This window comes from Aphis gossypii, chromosome 2 (genome assembly GCF_020184175.1).
Source record: "Aphis gossypii isolate Hap1 chromosome 2, ASM2018417v2, whole genome shotgun sequence".
Taxonomy (NCBI): domain Eukaryota; kingdom Metazoa; phylum Arthropoda; class Insecta; order Hemiptera; family Aphididae; genus Aphis; species Aphis gossypii.
In genome coordinates this window covers 77,663,585-77,689,721 of record NC_065531.1, presented here as the reverse complement: position 1 = coordinate 77,689,721, position 26,137 = coordinate 77,663,585, and the positions used below count along the sequence as shown (strand labels likewise).

At 33.1% G+C, this 26,137-nt stretch overlaps 1 protein-coding gene across 4 annotated transcripts in view; it reads right to left on the bottom strand.

Moving 5' to 3' along the window:
• The window catches only part of LOC114131749 (GATA zinc finger domain-containing protein 10-like), a 102,651-nt gene that overhangs the window by 46,575 nt on the left and 29,939 nt on the right, over window positions 1–26,137 (bottom strand). For 2 of the 4 annotated variants that reach the window (XM_050201614.1, XM_050201613.1), the window contains exon 2: window positions 8,701–8,759. The exons of 1 other annotated variant lie outside the window; for it this stretch is intronic. In XM_050201614.1, the coding sequence (XP_050057571.1) occupies window positions 8,701–8,759 (59 nt within the window). Of the gene's footprint in view, window positions 1–8,700; window positions 8,760–12,042; window positions 12,185–26,137 lie in introns of all 4 variants that reach the window. One more of the 4 variants, XM_050201616.1, reaches the window with a different exon arrangement.

Here is a 26,137-nt window from a genome sequence, read left to right as displayed (position 1 = left end):
ATATTTTTTCCACATAAAATTACATGAATTTCACAAAATTAATTTACAAATTGAAATCTCTAAAAATAAAAAATAAAATTTCAAATACGAATATGTGTATTATTATTCTAATATTATAAATCGTTCAAAATATCACTGAACATATTCCATTTGTACAACTCGTTCCAGCCGACAATTACGGAATTCTTTCTGTAATGACGTATATAATGGAAACTTGTGTGAAAATTGAACTATGCTAAATACCATATTTCAAGCGCACCGAATATTTCGAAACAACTAAACAACGGGTTAGCGAATTCAGTGCAAACGACAACAAGGGGTAGAGGAAAAAGTTATTATTGTGTTTTTTGAGCCATGAATTATATTATAAAGTCGTTATTTTTCTAAAACACAAAATTCATATTACACATTCCTCGTCGTTCGCCGGTCGTTGGTGGCGGTTGCGGTGGAAGAGGCACGGTGAAGGGAGAGTGGATATGGGAAAGAACATAAATCTGTTTTATGGGCACTGTTTTACTCACCCCTGCTGCCCGTTTTTTAACAACCCCTGTACAGTTACGTTTGCTTCGGTGGCCGGAGAGAGCTTTTTCCATTATTTTTATTGTTGTTATTTTATTACCGTTTTTCGGTTCGTAACGTCACATAATCTAAACGAACCTTTTCGATTAATAATCACCACTCTAGTGTTTTATTTTAAACATTAAATTAAGTTTGAACAAACGTGGTTGCCAATGTATTTTTTTTTCTAAAATCGTAATAAATTAGTCGCGAAAATTTTCTGGTCTCGTGAAAATATCGTCACTGCAATGGATTGTACATTTATACTATACATACATGTGTTTGTTATTATTCACACGTAAAGAGTTGGTTAATTGCACAAAATTGTGTATTCATCGTAGAATTCATTTATACGATAGCAAATTAATTACACATTAAATAGGTCAATGAAATACACATACACACAAATACAATTTATTTAAATTCATAAAGTCTGTCGGGCAATTTTAATTGAAAACTGGGCTACGTATAAAAAGTTTTGGTGAGAAGTTTATATGCAAAAATCATTTTGTACTCTGTTTTATTATTTTATTTTTATTGCTTAACTAATCAACGATTGTGTTTTTACGTTTTAGAGGTTTTTATTGTGTTGTCGAAAAACTAATACAAAGTTGTAAATAATTCTCTATAGTCTATACGACCCTGTCTACATTCACAATACATTTGAGCACAAGGCCAAAAGCCTTAGTCATTTTCGTCTTTTTGTAACGAAATATGCATGTATAATTTGCTTAGAAAACATCCAATGGTTTATGAAAATTATAGCAGTGTTAGGGCGATATAAAAAGTTACAATTTTCAATAACGTTAATACATTGTACACCCAAACCAAGTCAAAAATGTATAATTTTCGACGATTTTACTCAGTATATATAAAAACTTTGTCGATTGGTTTTGGCTCAAAACGTGTTCATTATTGTATCTTTTTTTTTTTTTTGTTATCATGAACCATGTTACACCTCAAAGCACATTTTTGTAGTGACCGGATACAAAATAAAAAATAATAATAATAATAATAATAATAATAAATAAATAAAAAACTGTATCGAGAATAGAACATTTAACTTTAGGATTTTTGTGTTTTTTCTTAGACAATATCGATCGGTATGATATTATGGAAAAACTATACGTAATGTTATGCCTAATACCTATTTCTCATCCGAGTCGGATTCGGTTACACGGTTTAGTCACAGTTTTGTCTTGTTGGAAAGAAGAAAAAATAGACGAAAAAAATGTATTATATTCCATTTCCAATGTTATTTTTAAGTCATGTTTAAAAAAAAAATTATATTTTCCTTTTATTTTCAGAGCAGTCACATTCTCCATTTTGATTGTGACTAATTTACATTTGAACGATCATGGATGAGAAAATAATTATGCAACCGAAGAAGGTAAAAACTCAAAACTATATTAGAAAGGTGACGTAACGGGAAATAAAATAAATTTTCTGCACAGATATCTCAAGATTACGTCATCTGCAATTATATCCAATGTGTGATAAATTAATGTTTTTATCAAATCGTATAGTCTGATTACATAAAATATATAAGCAATCAATTTTATCAAGTCATGTATAACGCTGATAGTTCACAAAGTTTTAACAAAGATTTTACATAGGTATCTATGTTAAATAATTATAAGTGTGCGGTAAACATATTATGTGATATGTAACTATATAGTCAATAATAACGATTCGTTGATCAGTCTTGAGCAAAACAGTAGCCACCAACTCATTTTATTTTCTTCAAGTCCTGCAGATCGTTCGGTTATATCGACCAGACCGTTTTCACGTCACCGTTTGCGAACGCGTAAACCATTATTGTGCAGCGAGATGACATTCCAGCGAAACAAGTCTTGTGTACTCACCATGCAGGCCTCGTCACTTTCGTCGGACGTAATGCAAAGGTCAAGGTTGTGAGACTCACATCAGTCATCCGTAAGTTATTTGCAGGTTCCTCGTGCTATGATACCTCTATACGATCGTTATTTGCAATTAATTGTAGCCGCAGAATATATAAAGCGATGTATAGTGTAATTATTAATTAACTGTAAATTATAGGTTTGAATGACATCAAAATAAAACCTAGATTAAATAGTCGTGTGATAACTGCAGCAGTATAATACCAGCAAAAAAAATGTAACATATTATTAGCTATGAAGTTTAAAAACTATAATTAACAAATTTAATTTGGATGATAGTATCAATAAATTTGGGTTTAAGCTAACATTTTATCCGATTGAATATTTAAAAAATAAAAAACCTCATTATTATAATTTACCAAGCTCCGTTTGAAACTTTAAAAATAACTCACTAAATATTCTTCTTTTCAGCGTATACTCAATAAAAATAAAATACAAGAAAAAAAATCGAAAAGACATTTTTATTCAATTTCAAAGCGAAATTATTATCTCATCCACGCACGTTTAAAATGCATTTTCCATTCCAAGGTAACTTGTTTAATGTTCAATTTCCTTTAACAGAGTATTCACAAAACAAACTCCATTTTCCACGAAGACCATTATGTTTGTGCCTACATATAAAGTGGTCCAATGCGTATATTTATTAAATCCAATATAATAAGGTAATTTTTATAATAATAATAATAGAAACCCTCAATCCAGATCCAAGCAACATCTACAAAATTAAAGATAACCTTTTCAGACAATTTATAATAACACTGCAGGTGTTATATAGGTGTAGTAGGTGCGCTTACATTTGAAATAATTTAATCTATGTGTAATCAAAAACATATTTCAAAAATATTACTCATAGCATAATATTGTATTTGATATTGCGTTCAGTATTCTTAGCGGATAGATTATTTTAATAAAAAACAATAACAATAATACAACGATGTCTTTCGCGAATCGTCTATTATGTGTTATATAGAGTATAGACGATATAAAAGCAGGTAACAGATACCGATGATAAATCCAATATCACGGTAACAAGACCGTCAATACAATCATCGAACTGTATATCGTTTCAAAAATATGATAACAATATAATGGCAATGTATTTTAATATTATTATAATCCTAGATCGGTTGTATAAATACGTAATATAGGTACGCATGTCTAATAATATTTACACGCGGTTGTTACGGTTGTGACGCGTCAGTGGCGGCGGCGACGATCGGTCCGATATTAAAACATCATAATATGTTTAGTGAACTTTCTCCTGGGATACCGCCTACGCGGCACGACGACGACGAGTCCTTGACTCGGTGTGTTCCATTTCCATTTAATATTATAACATAATAATACCATTGTGTTGTGCACGCGCACGCACCGCGATGATGTGATGATATTACACATGCATAATAACATTATGCACTTCTTTTGACCGAGTAGCATGCAGCGCGGCCTACGTCTAGACGCGTCATAATGTTATAGTATTAAGTAATATTAATAATATTATTTTAAATTATTGTATATTATGTATAGAGAACGATATCGATGTATAGTAATTTTTCGCCACGATTTTACACCGATTTATAAACAATAACCGTAAATTGTGTGCATTTTTTTCGATTTCACCGATCGGACGAAAACGTTTCGATTTTCCTTTTGTAACAGAGTCAATGTATAGGTTATCTTCCCCTTCGCGTTTCCGTCTAGTAGGAGGAGAAGACGATGCGATGATCGCGTATAATTTTATCACGCGCTCGTAATATACGTGTTTTAAACGCCGCGCAAATATCTAAAACTGGATCTGAACTTTCTGTTATCTTTCCAAAAGCCCGAGAGAGCTTAACGGGATTAGGACGGTTATGTGTTTGTTTGCCAGTTGTGCTTGTGCCATCCATGCACACGATTTATATACATATATACATTATACATACGTATACATTATTCGACTGTGTGTTGATATGTGTGTAAATATATACGTGTGCCTGTGTGTGTGAAACAAGCATAATCGGAGTAAACATTTATAATGAGATAAACCGGGCAAGAGGACGCGAAAACTTTTGGGCCCTTTGACAAGAAGAACGAAATTTATGACATAATTAATGTTGGCCGTTTCAGCTAGGTACCTAGTTTTAAGACGTCGGGTTGGCTGCAGAAATCGTCGTGTCTTGTTCCGCGTAGAAAACAATATTAAATATATCACGCGTTACCGTGGCAATAATACAATTATGATAATATTTTGTTTTTGCTATGTAAGATTTGCCAAAATCGTCTGTCGACGTGTAACAAAATGACATTATTATCGTTCATATTGTAGCCCTGTTGTCTTGAAAATGGCGTTTCCGACGACGTACACTGATGAAAAAACGCTTCCGCAGAGATTTCCGCAGTTCTCTTATTCGATTTTAGGTAGGTGTACAGCGATAATTTAATATAAAACGTGTTAGATGCGGCAAATCTATAGATACTATTTAAAGATTCGGAGTCCAATAAAATATTAATTAATAAGTATACACTAAGGCTTTCTTCGTGTCTCTACTCGTCGAAATCTTAATTACTGGAGTGGAATGAAAAATATATTTAAAAATTTCGTTTCACGAGTATTTTAAACGCCGGACGAAACGCTCATCAATTAACCTTACTATAGCTTATTTGCAGCCGGTTTGAGTGGTGTGTTGATCGGCACTGCGTTTGCGTGGAACTCGGCAGCCACGAGACTGACTCGAACGTTTGGCAACAACGATTGTACCGTAAATCGCGATACCGACTCCGGTTGGTACGTGGATGCAGCCGCATGCTACTTCTTGGGAACTTCGATCGGTGGCTTGATCTTGGGTCCAGTGATGAGGATGATCGGCTACCGATGGTCGATGATCGCGTGCGACGTGATAGTGTTAATTGGCTGGCTGTTGCTGTCGCAGGTATACTGGGCACCCGTCTGGGTCACCCGACTCGCGCACGGCATCGGTACCGGAGGTCTGGGTCTGCTAACACCCACGTACATCGCACACATCACTGACTTTAGAATTCGGGGTGAGCATTTTGTCAAAATTACACAACAGGTTCAATTAGTTGTGAGATAAGAACGATTTTCGGTTTTAGGAGTTTAATTACTAACACATTTTTGGAAATGTAATTTAATAGAATGGCATTTACTATACACAATATTGTATACTACATTATCTGTATGTGTATAAATATTAAAGAAAAATGTATAGCTAGGTAGAATTTTTTTTATTTTTGGACATTTCTCTCTCTTAAGTCTTAAATACACCACTATTCGTTTCAAACTCGAGGTTATTGGTGTATAAATCGAATATTGTTTTATATACCGCAATTGTTTTGCTCTTGACCTAGGTCGAGCACTGGTTTTCCACCATGCGTTCGTGTGTTTTGGCGTGTTCTACGCTCACGCACTCAGCGCCATTGTCACGGATGCCCAACTGACAGGCATATGTATGGTGTGGCCGGTCCTACACATTATCGTCGCGAGTTTTCTGCCCGAATCGCCATTATACGCATATATATGCTGCGACGACGCTGAAAAGACCAAATCAGCTATGCGTCGAATCAATGGCGTGGATTACGACGTAAACACGGACTATGCGGAACTCGAGGTATTCGTAGAAACGTTCAAAAGTCCAAACGGATGATAGTCTTATGACACCATTGAATATATTCTAAAGTCGTTTTTCGCGCAGTAGAGATACGTGTTCGAGTACGAGTGCTTGATTGGCGAAAACAAATGCCGTTTGGTTCGTAAAATCATCGCAATCGGAATGAAACTTGTTGTGCTGCAGCATACTTGCGGAGCAAGTGCGGCGATTTTTCACGCTAAATCGGTTATCGGTGGATTCGGCTTGACCACAGAAGTCGCAGGATATAGTGACGAACGCGTGTACGCCAACACGCAAACAATCATTACGATAGTTTTTGCAACTCAAGTGAGCCGTACAAAATTATATATTTACTATACAATATATACTTGTACACGTTTTATCTGTTGTGATCAGTACGTAAAATTGTTACAAAAACATTATCGTGAAGACAATAGCAAAGGGCGTAACTAAGTTTTTTAATCGTGGGAGGACTAACAAGTTTATAAAGTTAAGTTATTAAGTTCTGTCTGTTTTGGCAGTATTAAATCCCTTTACTACCTACCTTATTCCTAGTGTCTTTACAGTACCGTGCCATTATTCTTTAATAAAAGCGCTTGCTCACATATCTCTCTATTACTTAAGTCACTGACCTAGAAAATCAGCAAGATTAATCAAAATAATTGTCTTGAACTACATTTTCACTGATAAAAATAAAATAATTTATCTTTATTCAAAATATTTTTTTAAGTTATTTATTTTACAGGTTTTATATTGAGGTGTTATATTGATCTTATTTAGCGAACTTGGTTACCATATTTTTAGAAACTATAGATAGGTAGTATATTTTAGTTAACTCTTTTGACGTGCAATGAACTTGACTATAACGTATTTTCAAATCCATTTTGATTAACGAGAGACGTGATCCAAATTTAAATATTTCTTATTATGGAAAATGAGTCAAGTAACAACTAGTCTTCCGGATTTGTCGTAGGTATTGTTGTGCCTTACCACAGTCGAGCTGGTCGAGTTTTTGGGCCGTAAGTTTATGTTAAATGCGTCAGCCATCGGTATGGGCTTATGTCTGGCGTCGATAATGCTTTACCAATCATTCTTTCCAACTACGGACATCTGTACTTCAGCAATCGAATCGGACGAGTGGCACAAATACGTGCCCATCATACTTGTGTGCATATATCTGTGCTCGTATTCCATAGGATGGGGACCGATCGTTGCGCTGATCTACGCAGAAGTAGTTTATTTCAACGTGAGTACTTATAGGATATTCTTAACCAATAGTGCAATTTTCGACATTTATAATAAACAAATATTAAAACACTACGTCACTGCGCAGGTATTACACAATCAATAGTTTAATAATGTAAAATATAGTTTATCATACTATATTCAATACCATTTTAATTTTTAAACGTCTCACACAGAAATGGTATTCAAGTCTGATTTATGCCAGTGGCCAGTTCGTCTTGTTCCTAGTGGCGTATGTGTTTTTCGACGCAAAGGCCCTGCTGGGCTTCAACAAGTACGTCATGTGGACTTATATCGCATCATGCGTCCTTAGCATCATATCCGTCTATTTTTGCGTGCCAGAGACCCGAGCACTGCCCCTGAACCGGATACTACATCGTCAATTGTCGGCAAATTATTGTACCATCACCAGAAATCAATGATTATAGCATTAAGTCATTATTTATTACACTGTACTGTTGTGTACACGTTGTTTACCATTTAACATCAAATTATTGTTTTCAGTCGAAAAATACACAACGCCATTGTCGTCTAGCATAAGATAATATTGAGATTTTGTACTGAGTTCGTAAATAGTGACGATCGTTTGATATTCATGTGCGCGTCTTGTATAGCGTCTATTATAACATCGGCTTGTTACTGCCCCCGGGGTCGCGAACGGGGTTAAAGCGGTTAAATACCTATGTAATAGCAGTCGGGTACTGAACCTCCGTAGATTCTCTCTCGCTTTTTCGTTCTGACGGCCGAACGGTTTCCATTCGTCATGTAATGTCTCCTCGTCGCCACAACCCCTACTTCACAAACCCTCCTTTAGCCACACGTGCAGGCAGTCGTAGTTCTCGACAACCCGTTTTAACCATTTCACCGATGAGTAATAGTTTATGCGCTTACAACACGATCGACGAATACAAATGACACATTGGCGTGTCAATCAAAGATCGTTTTCTGGTACACGGTAAAATTAAAATACCTGAATGAGGCGAGTGAAATAATAAATAATATCGTTACGCGTGTGATTGCCGTCATCGTCCTCATTATTATTATCTCTATTATTATTACTACGGTTATGTTCTGCGCAACAATACGGTTTCGTCGTATGTCACATGCCGTTTCGTGTAAAATATATTACTATGCCATGTATATTTTTTATTTATAAACATAATATAGACCCAATATAAGCCCAATTTATTATTGTAGTTTACATTTTAAACTCTACACTACTGCAAAAACCTACTGCATTTTATAACACGTTATAGAGAATATTTGCATTGCCGATGACGGATCATCGCGCAAGCTGTATATGCTGTTTAGAAGTAAAAAAAAAAAAAATAATAAACAATAATATTATAATCGTGCTACAATACACTCACGGGTACGGGGTCGCTTTTGTTTATTCGATATATCGACACAACGTCAGTGCATAGTTTACCTGTAACAAGCCAAAACAAAAATCGACATAAGTATACATGTATTACGCACATTTATACATACATTATACATAATAATATGCGCATTATAAAACTGCACGGAGTACATGATATATATAATATATTAGATTGGTATATGTATAGATTGTAACGTATACACACATGTCGAGTACAACTAATTTAAACTACTTTTGTCGCATGTGCGTGCGTGTATCATTAGATCGTATTCATGCATTAGTAACGGCTTGTTAAGCCTATTCCATACATTGTATGTTAAATAAAAGGCAACAAGTCTTGACGTCTTCCACTAGGATACACAAAGCTAATTATATACGATGGAGCACGAACGGCCGTTTATTCGATTCGTAGCGCGATCTCCGGCGTTTCCGGAGTCAGGAGATAATCGAATTCCTGAGTATTACTTTGACGCCGAAAACCCACACACCCGTCCAAAACCACCCTCCCGTCGACGTCAACGTCGTGGATGTATATTTTTATATAATGTTTAATAATATTGTGAGGAAAAAAAACCCGTCGATATTTCAAAACTGTATAATAAATTATAATAATATGACATTGCATATTATGTAACATGATAATGGCGGTAAATGCGTCCAGTACAATACGCGATCTGTTGTTGAACGTTAGCGATAAATTTGGTCATATACGCAAATATTATAACAATACATAAATACATATAATAATAAATAATATATAGCATTCCCATAGTTCCTTATCGGTCATCGTGACATGTATATAAGTAGGTATATAGGTATATAGTGGACAAATAACAATATTATACAAAAAGGATACAGCGAGTTACTCTCTTGTCGTCTCTTACATACACGACAATGTTGTGACCTAAAAAATTATTTAAGTATGTGTATAAAGAACAAATATAATAATACAATATCACGATTATTTCCATCGTTCACATATTATCATCACAGCCATGTTGATGATGTTATCGTCCTGTCAGTTTCCATATCTACAAATGTACCACGCAAATCACAGTATAATAATTCTAGCGATACTGCTAAACGATAAGATGATATGTAATAATGGAACTACACTAAAAGTTAGTTTGGTAAATTATTTGTGTTATAAATATTATCGTCTATAGTGTTTAGAAGAAAAGTTTTCTTAAAGATTAAACAAACCTAACCGTGCCTAGTGCTACAGTGATGATGGTGCGCCATAACAAAAAGATGAAGAATTTCAAAATTCCATAAATAAAATCCACTTGAAAATAAGTAAATAATTCATTGTGGTAATTTTTGAATAATATTCGAAATGGCAAAGAAAAAAATTGAATTGCAAATACCCCACGCAGTGCTAATACAATAATAACACTCCGGGGGCATTGGCTTTTGCGTAACGGTCCGCAGAGGTGGTCTTCCGTAGAACGATATAAATGTGGAAGGAAAAACGGTTTATAATAACGTTTAATAAATGAAACAATTGAATTACAAATAGATCTAGGCTAATACGAATAATAATAATAATAATAATAATTCAAGTTTAACAACCTCTCTTCTCCGCTGTGTTATAATAACATTCATTTTAATTCATGTATAATAATAATATTAAAGGTTAAGTTCGTCAGCAACCGGCCAAGTTGTACATCGAATACATGCATGATATAGTATAATATATACTGTACTACATAAATTATAATCGGTTCAAAAAATCCACATTGAGATGTATTATTATAGCGTTGTACGTGCCATGAAAACGTTCACGGTAAACAATACAAACGTGGGCCATACGCAAAGTAAATAGTCGAAATTAAATTGTAAGTTATAGTTATATATAGAATGGGGAAAAAATCAACTTGAAAACACCTATAAATGTGAATACAGTCTTGAGAAAAAAAAATTTAAACCAACACGATTGATTACGACAACAGCCGAAATGACATAATAAGTTGTATTATTTTTACTCTTCCTCCGTTCTTTCACATTTGACTGGTCGCAACGACGATTGCACTGGGTAATTAGATCACTGGAGAAAGTCGTTCATGATATAATCGCCTTGAAAAGATAATATATATTTGTTTGAATTGTTCCGATTTATAGGTACGCTTAGAATATGAAGTACAACCGAAAACGAATACATAACATGACGTTTACCTATTATGCATTTGAGTTTGAGAAGATTCAGGAAACAGCAACAACAACGACAACAGCTGTCGGTGGCATGTCGCGGAGAAGTGAAGTAAATCAAACTAGAATTATTCGGGTCATTCGGACTGTATGATTTATCTATTATGTTTAAATTCAATTCTACCTTTCACAATCGACCCAGTTTCGTTAGTTTTATTAGTCCATTATCCGATTGTATTATGTTTTTTTTTTTTATATAAATATTTTTTCCTCGTTATAATTATTATTGTTGAAAAGCCCAAACGACTATTGACCGACCGAGTTAAGTTAATATATCTATCTATATATGGGATATTTATCATTTATATACTATACTCGGTGAAAAAAATTTAAAGCACAAACCACAAAGCACGACGTCTTCACCCAATCGTACACGTTTATCGTTCAATTAAACGGTGTTGGATTATTTACGCGCGACTTTAACAGCAGCAATCCATGCTGACAGTCTGTTGTGCTGACGTAAAAATAATATTTCGGCTATACTCGAAGTAACAAAAGTCACTAACGTAACTTTATGGGTATATAACATGATTATATGAAGCACACTGATCAAGTTTTTGTGTGTTGGGTACAAGGTCGCGAGTATCATTAAAATCTCCACCCATAAGGTCCTCGATCACTGGTCTTCTTAATAACTTAACACTCCCGGTGCCCATAAACAGAATAAACAATCGGACAATTCAATACGCGCGAAGTCGTTACGTAATAGTATCATAACGAACACTACTTGTCTCTCCCCGTAATAGTAGAGAGGAATGCCATCAATGAGTACATTAAAAAATATATAAATGTATATGTATAATACAACACACTCATACACACACACAAATACGATAAAAATTCTTATAATCTTGTATCGGGTTTCAGTAGAAAGTTGCACGTCGACCTATTTTCATAAATACACTTATAAGTATATATATATATATATATATATATGTTATTTGTATAAAAGTTAAAAACATTATAAACGACAATATTTTACAAAAATAATATTAAGCTATTATAGTATTATAATAGTAAATTTTTATTGTAAAATAAATCTATCAGTAAAATTAATAATTAAATAATATCATTATAATATTATTATATGTATATAATACTGAGTCGTTTTTTTACATACGTTCGGAATAATTGGTTGGCGCGTTCGGAAGTTCCTTCGCGACGATAACCGCAGCTTTAATTGATTTTATGACCGCCCGAAGAGGAGTTCGTTCGTATTAGATCGCGTTATGCACGGCCGTATCAATCCGCGTTCAAATAAGCTGTTGAGCATTACAGTAATGTCAGTGATTTACGATAATGCGATATAAACAATGGAATTCGGTCATAATATTTATATACAGAATACTATGTAAAAATGTAAAACTATATAATGATGTAATAATTGTACTGTAGCCGTTGTCGTAAGTATATTTTTATCATCGCAGTAGCGACACACACGATTTTTCACAAGTTTCTGTTGAAAAACGTATATTACATTAATAATCGATAAAAATTTTCCGGTTATAATAATGAACCGTTTACGATTATTATTATTATCGTCGAGTTGGTTAAACATCTTTAAATCCCTGTGGTGCCGTAGAAAATTTACTGAGGTCCTACGGCGTCTATTTTATTTATTTATTTTCGATTTGTTCGTAATATTGTTTTAAGGATGAAATTTCTATTTCTTTGGAAAACGACGAATCAGTAATAACCTGCCGTAGAAGTTGAATCATACAAAAATAATATAATGATACTATCATATACGTGAAACATCTTACAAATGACATCTACAAACATAATGAATGTAGTAATTACCAAAAATGACGGACATGATAAATCCATTATTGTTAATTAATATTTTAGTATCATGTGTATGATTGATCAGCTTATAGCTGTATTAAATCATCATCAAGCATAATATTATGTTATATATGTTTTATTATATTATTATAACACATTTCTATTTACAACCAGTTTCAAAGTAAACGAAATGTCTACAATACACTATTATTACCTATACATTTTTATAACGACGGAAAGTAGCGCGTGAACAACACGTCTATTATATTATAAATTATTATTTTATAATAATATGCTCTCGGTTAAAATATATATTATCATGTTATTTTTATTTTACTATCATAATTTACCATGTATGTATCGGAGAGGAGGACGGCAAATAAAATAAAATAAATAAAAAATGCACGTATTTTAAATGGGTTTTGTGAGCGTATGTGTGTTACATTTCAAAAGTAATTTAAAATTTAATCGAAGTTATAATTTTCAATGTTTTCTGCACTAAATCCTGTTAAACGATTAGATTAATTTGAGAAAAATCGTTAACGTCTGATATTTCATGCAAATTTTGTATTTGGCATCTGAAACCGTTGAGATTGTTTTTCTTTCTTCCGAGAACTTAAACATTCATTACATTATGCACGGCACAGGAAAATGAAATATTTAGTTGTAATTAAAAATAAATTACACTGAGAGTGAATAGTGACTAAATGAGTGAATGACGTTTCTAGGTCACTGTGGGATTTCCATAAAAAGTCGGTTAACGAACACAATGGACGTCAAACAGCAAAAACGGAAGTTGTCTCATACATTCTAATTAAAACAATTTATTATTATATAATCATTGTTTGTCTTATCGAAAATTCAAAAGAACCCTACCCTCCTATCGTCATTTACATTTTGCATATTTGCATATGCCATTTTTAAACTTCATTATAATGATATTTAATAATATAATATTGTTATAAACTCTAAACACTTTATTATTTCAATGTAAAGAGTAGAAGTATATTATTATAGGTATAAGTAACTAATAAATTATTATGTATAAAAAAATAGTAACAAGTTTCGTAACGAGGAATTTGGACGAGTCTAGTATTGTACATACAACACATACGTCACTTCAGAGAACACTGCCGATCTCAAAGCGTTCAAGATCAAAAATATAATTTCTAAAATCATATTATATTATTATACTTTTATTTGAAAATTAACACTTTATGTCATACTTTTCGTTTTGATCGTCGCTGCGACGACGGCATATATAGTAGTGGTAAGTGGTAACTGGTAAATAGGTTGTAGGTGGGTACATTATAGGGTTCCTCGCGACCTACATAACGGCCGGTTGTTTTTTCCCACATTTCTTCTTTTTAAACCTTCTTTTGGGATACACATAATATATAGTACCACGTTCGCACATGTATGCAAGCAGACGATCATTAATTATTAAATGTATCCGATGGAAAATTACGGAGGGAAAGAACCACCGAGGGTTAGACGGGTAAACCGTCTGAAGAGGGAATGCATATATAATAGTATGCACAGCACTTCAATCATCACATAAAAGGACGGCATCGCGTAGGGGGCGAAAAAAAGAAGCAAAAATCAATATTACTCCGAGAACCCTCGTAGTCACACAACGGCCATGATATAGTGTAATTCTCTTTTTCTTATTTTTGACGATTAATTTATCTTTATTAAAAATGAAATACTTGAGCAGGAATAGATAGCTATTATATGAGCAGACATAATATATTGTAAGAAAATAATATACGATGATATAGGTCCAACGCTGTAACTGTTACGAAGATCGCGGTATTATTTTTCGATCACCAAAATTGGGAGATGATGGGAGGAAAGCACCCCTAATCACACAGTAAAAAACTGTTGTTTTTTTAATGTGTAACCGTTCAAACGAAACTTAATGATTTTTAATTTTTTTCATAATAATTATAATTATTATTATTAGGTATAATTGTTATTATTATTACTTTTCTGCGGCGACTAGATAGCGTTGTCCGTTTTTCCGTCGTCTGTTGTATTGATCGTTCTTTAATAAGCACTTAGAAACGACGACGACGTCTGTGTATGTATATATGTGTTTTTAACCTAATTACTTTAAAAATTATCTCGTCGAATGCAAATTGTATTATTAGTGTGCAACATGGAACGAATTTTAATTACGACGACGGTCGTGAAGTAACCTCGTTCGATAAACGAGTAAGAAACACGAGCAAACGATTGCAAAAAAACCCTACAAGTATATACCTCTATGTATAATATATTATAATGGTCTTTATAATATTATACATTTCTGTGGTGTAGTTGAAATATTGTTTTATCGTCTTCAACAGAATAACGTGATAACATGAGTATTATTTATATTTTATACACACGACAAAATAGTATTATTATTATTTATATCATGAATCGAATAACGTGAAAATATATATACTTATAATCATAATAAAAAGATAAATTATAAATGATTCATTTATTTCTTTAGTCATTTTTAGTAAGCATGAAGCTTTTTGTGCCTTAATAAAATACATCATATACATATAATGTATAAGTTATAATCTCATATAAAAAACGTCACATAATTAATCATTTTACTTAATTTACGTGCGTATACTACTGAACTAGTCATTGTGATATTAGAGACTATTAATTGGTACTATATAATAATTACTAATGTTTTGTTTAACAAAGATCGATCTGATAAATGTCATTGGGTAATTCAGCATTTCAGTTGCAAAAATTATATATGGACGCGCACGAAAGGGGTTGGAGCGAGATATTCAGACGACGATTGCCTGCAGGACCACCAAGGAATCACAAAAACCACCCGACCTTTGCGAAAAACTTTTGATGTGTAAAGTATGTATTTATTATTGAGTTGGAAAAAAAATTCGCATTGGCAAAAGTAATTACGGTGTACAAAACTTTAATATAAAAGCTACAACTTGAAGAATTTATTCGTTATTAAACATTAAAACTTTGCTACTAACATTAATCTAAAGGGAAACTTTTCATTTCGCGGGTGGTAGATGTGTAGGAGTACGAGGAGTATGGTGATGAGGAGCGAACGGGTGAAGCGGGCAGAGTGTGTGTAGGAGCAGTGCGCGGAGCTTTTGGCCCCGGACGTAAAGTTTAAACTTAAACTATCAAAACTTGCACCGTAAATTTCGTCCTCGCCGTGGCAGCTTTTAATAGAATGAGATTTGGAAAAGACGTGCAACACGATTTTCTCAGAAATAACTCTTCGCGGGGTGAGACACACACACACAGCCCCCCTTACATTTTCTATAGCTACCACCTAACCTCTTCTCGAAGGATAGTCAGTCAACTTTCAACTAATTCCAATTATATATACATCATAAATATTATGATGTATTAAATTATTATGATATTCGACAAAAAAAAAAAAAAACGACTTCGATGAAGGGTCAGGGGTGGTATATAACCCATGCGCAGCGTTTAAAGTCGAAAGCGTCCGCTACAAGTTTTAATGGTCACTGAACATTATACGTTTTATATATACATCAGATTCAACAGCTGTAGCGGAGAATTTACACTTTTTTCTTTCCTTTTTTTCTTTTTTTGGGTAGAGCGGTTAAAGACCATATTTTTATTTGGTTTTTGGTTTGATCGTGAGCGCAACCGATTATAAACACTGTAGTTGTTATGCACACACACAATATCATCGTATAATGTTATAAATTATAGCTACACGTCCGTTGACTCACGTTATCACATTAAAACTCTACGATAAACGCCAACGTTATTATCATATACTACAAGACGTATAATATGTAGCCACCATACATATTATTATTATTATTTAGGTATATAATTTATACACTATTGTGCTGTTATTATACATATTTTGATTTTATGTCGCGCGTGATAATAATACGCAACAATATGACGACAATGTCAATGTTTAATTAAAATGTTTCCGTTTGTCGTTTGGCTTTGTAAAGTACACATAATATTGTATTTCATATGTTATATACCAAAAACGTGAAAGGATTTTCATCAGGGACGACTCTGACGAGACGCGTGCAGCAGTACCGTCGGCTGACTGAAATAACTTTCCATTGTTTGTTAAATGCGGTACGATGAGGGCAGAGGTCGTAGTTGCGAGGGATAGGGGTGAGAGAGACTGCTAGTCGGGGTGGTATAGCGGTTACTCCGCCGTGGCATTTTAATGGTTCTTAATTAAACCGATCCTGGCGTTCTTTTAGACCTGGATGAATTTAACGACGAGCTTTCCGATTCGAATCAGACATGTCGAAATACGGTCAAGTTTTTAGTCGCCATAAGTGGTTATAAGTACTTAATTTTTTTATAAAAAAAACTTTACCGGTACCGCTCTACCAAATCTGTCGACACCTGTTATCCATCTATTATTTCAAAGAATATAGGTACATCATTTCTGTGTCCATCACTGAGATTAAAGAAATTGTGTATACACCAACAAAAAAAAATGTCAACCCTGTCTTCCCGTAAATCGGACATTTAAGTACAATCGCGCATTATGCAACGATCGGCATATAACGCGCATGTATATTGTACAAGCACTAATAGACAATAGTGCCTATACATGCATGCCTTGTGTCGTGCACATATCGTACCGATTGTTTTACCCTACATCCGTCGTGTATCTAACTGTTGGACTTTGGAATGCGTTCCGGTGCAAGTGGTGGGATGTCTTCAATTATTTCTCCGAGACAGCGATAGAAAACAGAGAAACCAAATGATCGAAAAATGTGTTAATTATAAAATCATAGACGGATAACTAATAATAAAAAAAATAAAAATAATAATTTTAAATGTCACGACTGAATATCGAAACTGGTTTCGTAACAGTAACTGAATTCTTTTCCGAAGATATATAGAAATGCCGTGAAGTAATATCATTTATTAAACCTGTTTTTTTTCTAATCTTCATCACACCTGAAAAACCGGCAAAATATATTTACTGCCTATTAGAGGACTCTTTGTGTTCTAAGACAATTTTATAGCTCGCGTAAAACGTTCGATTTACTGCACAGAATTTATGCAAATTCCAGTCACCACGTATACATAACATCAAATATTCATATCCATATGCGATATTAATCAGTTTTCTTTTAATTATTGACCCATGTACTGTAATCAGCACAACACTTCTGACTAAAATAGTATGATATTATCATAAATAAACACATATTAAATATTAATAATATTTTAATTTTAAAATTAATCGATTCATCAAATAATATTGGGTTACGAGTAAAATGCGATCGTGAAACAAGTTTTTGAATATATTTACGTATCATATAGATATTATAGGTATACTATATAATAATATACTAGAACCTATTTTTTAAAAAGATTTTCAACCGATAAAAACGAAAGGAAAAAAATCGAATAACTATAATAGGTATGTTTGTACAAACTCACGACACAGAAATGCCGTGGTAAGAACACGTAGACACGTCTTGGGAGAAAAAAAACTACTATTTTAATTATACGTATGTATTAAACAAACCCTTTCGAATTAATAATCACTTACGAAACACGAACAACAATAGACATAAATGCTATTACTACATCAATTGTTAGAGATGTCTGTTCGTTATTCCATGTTATAATGAAACGTTTATAATTGTTTAAAAATCAAGTTCCCCCGGTTCAAAGTCAAATATTTAAATATAATTACTACCATCGTACAACGTGCTGAGATGAAGATATGTATTACATCAATGTTTCAAAAACGTTCAGAAGAGGGGTTTCAATATTTTATTTATTATATTTCAGATAGAATATTGAAGAAAATACGAAATAACAATCCTCCTATAAAATTTATAGGAGTATCTATTTTTTGTACAGAGATAATAAGTATATATCTTACATAAAACAATCATGATTAAAAAATCAACTTAAATAAATGGTATTCCAACAGTGTTTGTTTTTAACAAAGTCTAAAGAAGATAAAAATTGCATTTTCTCCATTACACTAATCCAATTAATATCTCTGCAGGCAGCAGTATTATATATACAATATAATATAATGTTACCCGCATATTATTTTGTATTTACTGAAATAACATTTTTTTTACTGTAGTAAAAATAATAATAATAAAAGATAAATTTAATAACTTATCCAAACATTTAACTTATATTTTGTTCTTTTTAAAACACTATATATAGTAACGTGTATATGTATACATATATTATTATTTTATTTAAGTATAAATACATACAAATGTTTACTTTATCGATTTATTATAATGGAATTACGTTATGGTGCCGTATATCATATTGTGTATTATTATTATATGTTGAGAAAATTAACTTTTTCAAACATGTAATTTATTTTTATTGAAAAATACGGTGTTTGTTCAATTAATTATTTATCAATAATTATAGTTTATAAGCACACACATTTTTAAAAAAACTGCTAGCGTTATTAATATACCAAGAAAATTAAACTTAAACATATCATAAAGTCAATAACATGTTCATGACTCATCGATGGTTTTAAAATGAAATGAATTCGCATTTCGCAGTTTTACACACATATAATATCGGTATTAGAGTTGTTTTACTAAGCATAATATTAGATTCAAATTATTATTTAATAGCCAATCAAAGCTAATACTCGCGACTACTGAATACGCACCTATATACTTATATATTATATACATTGAGCTCTAGTTGTATGCTTATAATAATATACCTACATTATATATTATATTATGTATTGGAGTTAATTACATTGCCGTAAGTGTAAACTTGGCAATCGCAGTTATTTTGGAACACGTGAGATTAAACGGAAATTTATTAATTATTTATAATACAATATTATCTACACACATACACACACGTGCTTGTTCTCGTATACGATGCATATTATATTAATTAATAATATGTATTTATTCGATCGCAATAAACTGTGTACGTCTACGGACCAGATTACAACGAAAATATTACAAATATTTTAAACGAGACACGATGGCAGCGTTTACAGAGAAACGTGCGTTACGTCAATATTAAATACAGTAAAGCTGTTGGTAAGGAAAAAAACACACTCACACATTTTTTAAAAAAAAATATGCCACGACATCACGTCGGTCATTGGTCGTAGAACGAAAACAACAAGAACTACAATGACGGGGAATGAAAAAAAATGATCAATAGCCTTCCAAACTGATGTAATAATACTTATGTATATTTTTATTGTTCTCTGTGTGTAGATTATTATGTGCCGATTTTTTATTTGGATTTCTGGAAATATATATATGATGCAATTCAATCGATGAGATTCAGTGTTTTTTTGATTATATTTTGCTTCTTGATATAGAAATTAGGAAATCAGAAATTATAATGAAAAATATAATATATAATAATAATTCATTATAATAAGTGTATTGCAGCGATTAAACAAAAATCAGAATATTATATCCACTTTAAATAGTTATATGGATTAACAGAATGGCCGATATTATCGCCCTTTTGATTTAAAATCACAAGCTAATAATTTATACACAGATATGTCCTGAATTGTATTACATTATTGAATTTACGAACTAAAAAATAAATAACTTGGTAATGTATATTACACTGAAACAACATCCACATACACCTACAATTTTATATATTAATAGGTACCTGAATACAATTTATATAAAATTTAATATTGTATCACTTCGATCTGTCGATTTGCTGTCATTAAAATTGTATATTAACAGCATGCGATGCATCTTTTTTGTAACTAATGTATTAGATATAGTCTATAGTTGTACTAAATCTATTTGGCTCGACAATTCTTTAAAAAATAAAATAAATGTGCTTAGGTACTTGCAACGGATAAAATAGCACATTTGTTAACCAAATGTTGGTGTATAGCCAAAGTAAACGAAACGTTACGATATATATTATTCAAGTGATATATGAAATTATGAAAACGTCATGCCGAATATTTGACACGTATTATAATAATTTGTCGAGATGAGATGCCAGCCAGTGGGTCTCTCATCTCGCATCCGATGATTATAACGTATAAGTACTTATAATTTATAATGTATATTATGTAGGATATACGGTCGAACCCGTCCCATAACGCGTTTTACAATAAACGAAAATAATTATCATATACACAAAACTGACCGTTTGCATAATATCTACAAAATATATATTGGCGTGTGACGTTAATGAATAAAATACTTATACACGTGACGTATATTATAAATTTATCCTATAATTGTGCGCACGTCGACTTATTGTTCTGTCATTTAAATAACTTCACGCGTAAACTATTTACTATTCACGTTGAAGTGTACGCCGAAAATAGAATTGATGAGCCGTTTTTAATTTTAATTTTTTTATTATATTCATCTTCAAGTTATTGGCTTACGGGATTATACTTTTATTGCTATACGCGGAATCGCTTAAATTTTAAATGTCCGACAAACGTGATATTGCGATGTGGAACTGTCGAATCTAAGAAAAAAAAATTACTCTTAGCGTTTTGGAACTACAAAGATGACGTGCGGTATGTATGATCCACGATTTTGATATGACATTATTATTTATTATACACCTACGTTAAAATCTCCAAAACCATTAAACGATTATATTATATTGTAATAATAATATTTTATATACAAATAACGGTCGGGAGTTTATTTTTTCACCATTTTTACAGTTTAATATTTTGTAATCGGACGTTTAATAATTGAATGTCACTTAAAACCAATTAATCTACTTATATAATATATAATCGGATCAATGGAGCGACGAGGAATTTTTTAGGGAGTAAACGATTTCGAAACATTGCACAACGACGAGCTCTATGCCATTATTATTATTACAATATAGTAGTATAAGTAATAGTATTATAAGCTATACAGGTATAATTGCCATAATGCTTGAAGGAAAAGAATTAAGATAATAAAATAATAAATATATAATAGCTGTGGCAGAGAAGTTGTATAGGTTGCGAATTAACGTACTCATGTACCGTTAAAGATCACGTCGAATATTTTAATAGAGCACGTGAGCATTTTTGTTCAGAGAGGCTACGGACATCAAAGTTTTACACCCGAATCGATTCTCACCGATAAAATAATTATTACTTTGACAACTCAGATACACGGCGACACTGGTATATAGTTCCATCATTTCGGCACGCGAACTACAATAATATTATACACCGAATGCCTCGTACGACAATAACCCCACGACTCTGGACGCCGGTTAATCCAAATTCTTGTCGGAGATTCCGTAAAAAAATTGCGGTGTTCAATTTTATAAAAACGTGTTCTGCTGTATAATACTAATATGTAATGGGGGTTCGAAATAATTGCAATAACACTGCACCGGACACGTATTATAGTAGCAGCGTCGTCAATCAAGTTTATGTTTTTTGTGCACATTTTTTCTCTCTCATATACCTATATGTAAACAGGTAACATTCTTGCACATTGGTGGAAGGAGGGCTATTGATTTTTGACACGAGTGTCAATGTCGGATTTTCATCGCAGAATCTTAACGAGTTGCGTGAGGTCTTCACGCGCATATATATGTAACTTGTATATATATATATATAATAATATGATAAATATATAATATACAGTATACCGGTGTATATTATATACATAATCCCGAGCAGTGGATGTATAAATCAGCTGAGTGCACGAGCGATCAATTCCAAAGACGATAATATTATATACATTATAATATAATGTGTACAAACGAGTAAGTTATGTTGCTAAAAATTGATCATGTCAAACGAAGGAATGGTCATGGCCAGCTATACATAATAGCTACATACCCTATATATATAAGCATTATACGTGTATATATAGGCACAGTGGTTTTTATTCGCAAACGTTTAATGTGTATATGTGTGTGTGTGTGTGTGTGTGTTATATACACGATGAATGTTTCGCATTGTTCAGCGGCCGCGAGTGTAATTTATTCCTCGTCCGACGCGATTTTTCACCCCCTTCCACCCCACAATATATATACGACACACCCACTATGTCTGCACACATTTCTTCGCTAAATGAACTTCCACCACCGTCGTCGCCATCGTCTAAACCTGCAGCGATCGGAGAGGCAACACAAACCGAACGGAGAATCTATCGGAAGAAATTCGCATTATATATCGTGTACGTTTAACAATATTAATACGCTGGCAGTGAGTGTATCCCCCTCGGAACCGGTTTCGCGGAAAACCTTCGTTGGCCTATGTGTGTGCGAGTTCACGACCGGCCTATATATCTAGTCGAGGTAAAACTAAACCCGAAGGAATAGCAATAATTAATAATGTGATGGTATATATTTCCCGAGAAGCAAAGCATCCTCTGCAGCCGCACCGTTGTCATTATCAAATGCGTTAAAAGTCATAATCATAACTCTCGGAGAGTGGACAATAAATGAATGTATAGATTCTTCAGGACGAGAATACAAAGTGCACAAAGCCACTAACCGATATGGTTAGGTATTATGGGGCCTCTGCTGTGATCGGTGTGAGCGGAATGGCGAAACCGTATTATATTCTTCATCAAAAAACTGCTGCTGCTATATGGAACGACTTACCGTGTCGTGCTACCGCATATGCCATTACTATGACTCCAAAGTATATAGCCTTCAACAACGATACAGGACAAGTGGGATATAGCTAACCCAATATGTTATAACGTGTTGCACCGCTGAAGTTTTTGGAACACGCTGTCGTTTTGCCGCTATATAATATAGGAAACGTTTGAAAACGATATAATGTATCGCAAAAACCGCACTCGATCACGATTCACAACACAATCGACTGTGTTTCGTCTTATCCCTTTTTTCAGGTTTGAACAGTCATATATACGTACTATATCGGCATCGATTATACTGTATAGTATAGAGTAATAATATATACACTGCGAGAGTATTCAAATATTATATTTAATTGGTTTAATAAATAACGATAGCATTGTAAGGCGCCATCTTGTCGAAATCTACAGATGAGAACAGGGTGAAAAAAAAATATATGTATAGTGGAAAAACAATTTGTGTTTGTAATACTAAAATAAATAGTTTTTTTAATATTATTATTATTCCATTCCAACCCCGGTGGACTGTATATTCGATTAACGAAGATTTATTAAATTAATTTATTTTTCGTTAGTTTCGTTTTTCAGCTTTTGTAATTTCAGGGGTGTATTCACGTGGCGCTTTGCCAAACAGACGGACGCAGAGAGTGAAGTAGAACATGTCTGAATTCACGGCGGGGGTGCGAGGACGGAAAGCGAACATGGTACATAAATTGTCTATAGAGGATATAACCTATACAATGTGTTTCTGTTTTATTCAATCGCGGATCCCATAAGTGGTATACAATAATAATGTCCACGCTTTAGATACACACGCGTTGCACGAAATATTTTCAAGTTTTCGCTACTATACGACACGTTCGTTTAAGTTTTGGAAGACGATGATATTATTACAGTTTTGCAGAATCGCACAAACCGATGATTTCAAACAAAATTATTATTATTATATCGTACAAACGACTCCAGTATACTGCAATAATAATAATAATATAAAGTGTGTGTGTGTGCAGTCGGTGCGCCCGCACATGTGTGTGGCGGTGAGTTCATCTGGTTCAGTCTAGTATGTACGTGGCACGTTCGTATTTATCGTTTTGTAAAATCATTGTTGTATAAATGCGGTGTATGTATACAGCGATCTCGTTTGAATACATTATAGCACGTGCAATAAATCGACGGGCAGGACACGTCAAATAAATTGATATTCCTATTTAAACGCAAGCGGACTTCTCCTCCGCGGCGCGTCCATTAAATACTCCTTAATATAATAACGTGCGCGCACTCGCGAGCTCTGCAAGCGTTTGATACTATACATGTATATTGTATGTGTCCCATTAAAAACGTATATCGAACAATAATTTATGATTTACAATATTATATTGTACATAATAATATAGACGCTGCAATCGCCGTGTGAATTATGATGGCGCACGCGTATAGGTAAGTATAGACGCGAGTAAATACCGATTGCGTGGCAGCCGCCCGATAACGCGCGATGGCCCGTCCGATGACAAATGGAACCCTCGTGTGTGCGTGTTTCGAGGGGTGAGCGAGAAGGGATGGACGTCGATGGCTGAAGCGTTGGCTTGTCATTATCAAAAAAAAAAAATTGCACTTATCGTCCATATTATTAGTATTTTGTAATTGGATACACATATACCGAAGATGTGTAATATAACGTAAAGTGGACAGTGTAATCTTCAATTTCTGCAGTGTGCGCACGCTTCGCACGTCGACGATAATAATTTAATATATACGCGCGGAAACGTTAGTTAGGTTATATAGTTATATATAGTTCGATGTTCCAAATCAAATATAGGGTGGTAGTCTTCGTCGTGTATTTTATGTTTTTTTCATTCACATTATGAACACATATATTTATTGCTTGTGGATCGTATGATTATACGATTATCCGATGCAAGCGAATTACGCGGTTGGTTTGAAATGGTCGTCAATCACGCGGTGCAGCGACTGCGACGATGACTATAGCAGCCCGACAGTTCACCACGAATGCATAATATTATTGACAACAAATTTTTAATTATCGATGAAAACTAAACATATTTTTAAAAACATCCATAACAGAAAATTATACCTTTATGGTATTAGGAAGGCTAGGTAAATTAGGTATTAGGTGACAAATATTATGTAGGAACCAACGAGTTGTTCTACCCGAATTATTCACAGTACTGTTTCGTAATAATATTATTCATTAAGATTGCATTTATCTATATAATTACTCTGGGAACTATATAACTACGATTTACAGTGAGTATATAATGGATTGCATGCTCAGGAGAGAACAAATATAGGTAAGTACCTAAACAAATGAAAATGCTATTCTTGCCAATAAACATAAGCAATACTGAAGCGATAATGTGATGTGTACTATAGGATTCAAGTTCGATAATATAAGACAAGTATACAAAACAAGGATGTATATTACTGTAATTTATATAATAAGTATATATATATATTATTACGTTTATATATATAATAATAATAATAACACGCGTGTGTGGATGGAGAGAATCTAGTAATATGTTTTATTTATGTTTTGCACCGACGTGAACAAAATACATTAATGACGAGTGACAGACGTATATATTATAAATTATAATGATAAATAAATCATTCTTATATATTGAAACTATTTTTTAAATTTTAGATTTAAAATGAAAAGGTCAGTTGGCTGTAAAATAAAATTAATAAAGGTTTTTTTTCTTTTTTTTTTTTTAATAATACACAAAAGAGGAAAAAATCTACGTTGTAACATTTTAATTAGTCAAATATTTTGGTTTTTTTTTTTTAAGTATACGCTTGGTTTTATATATCAAGACC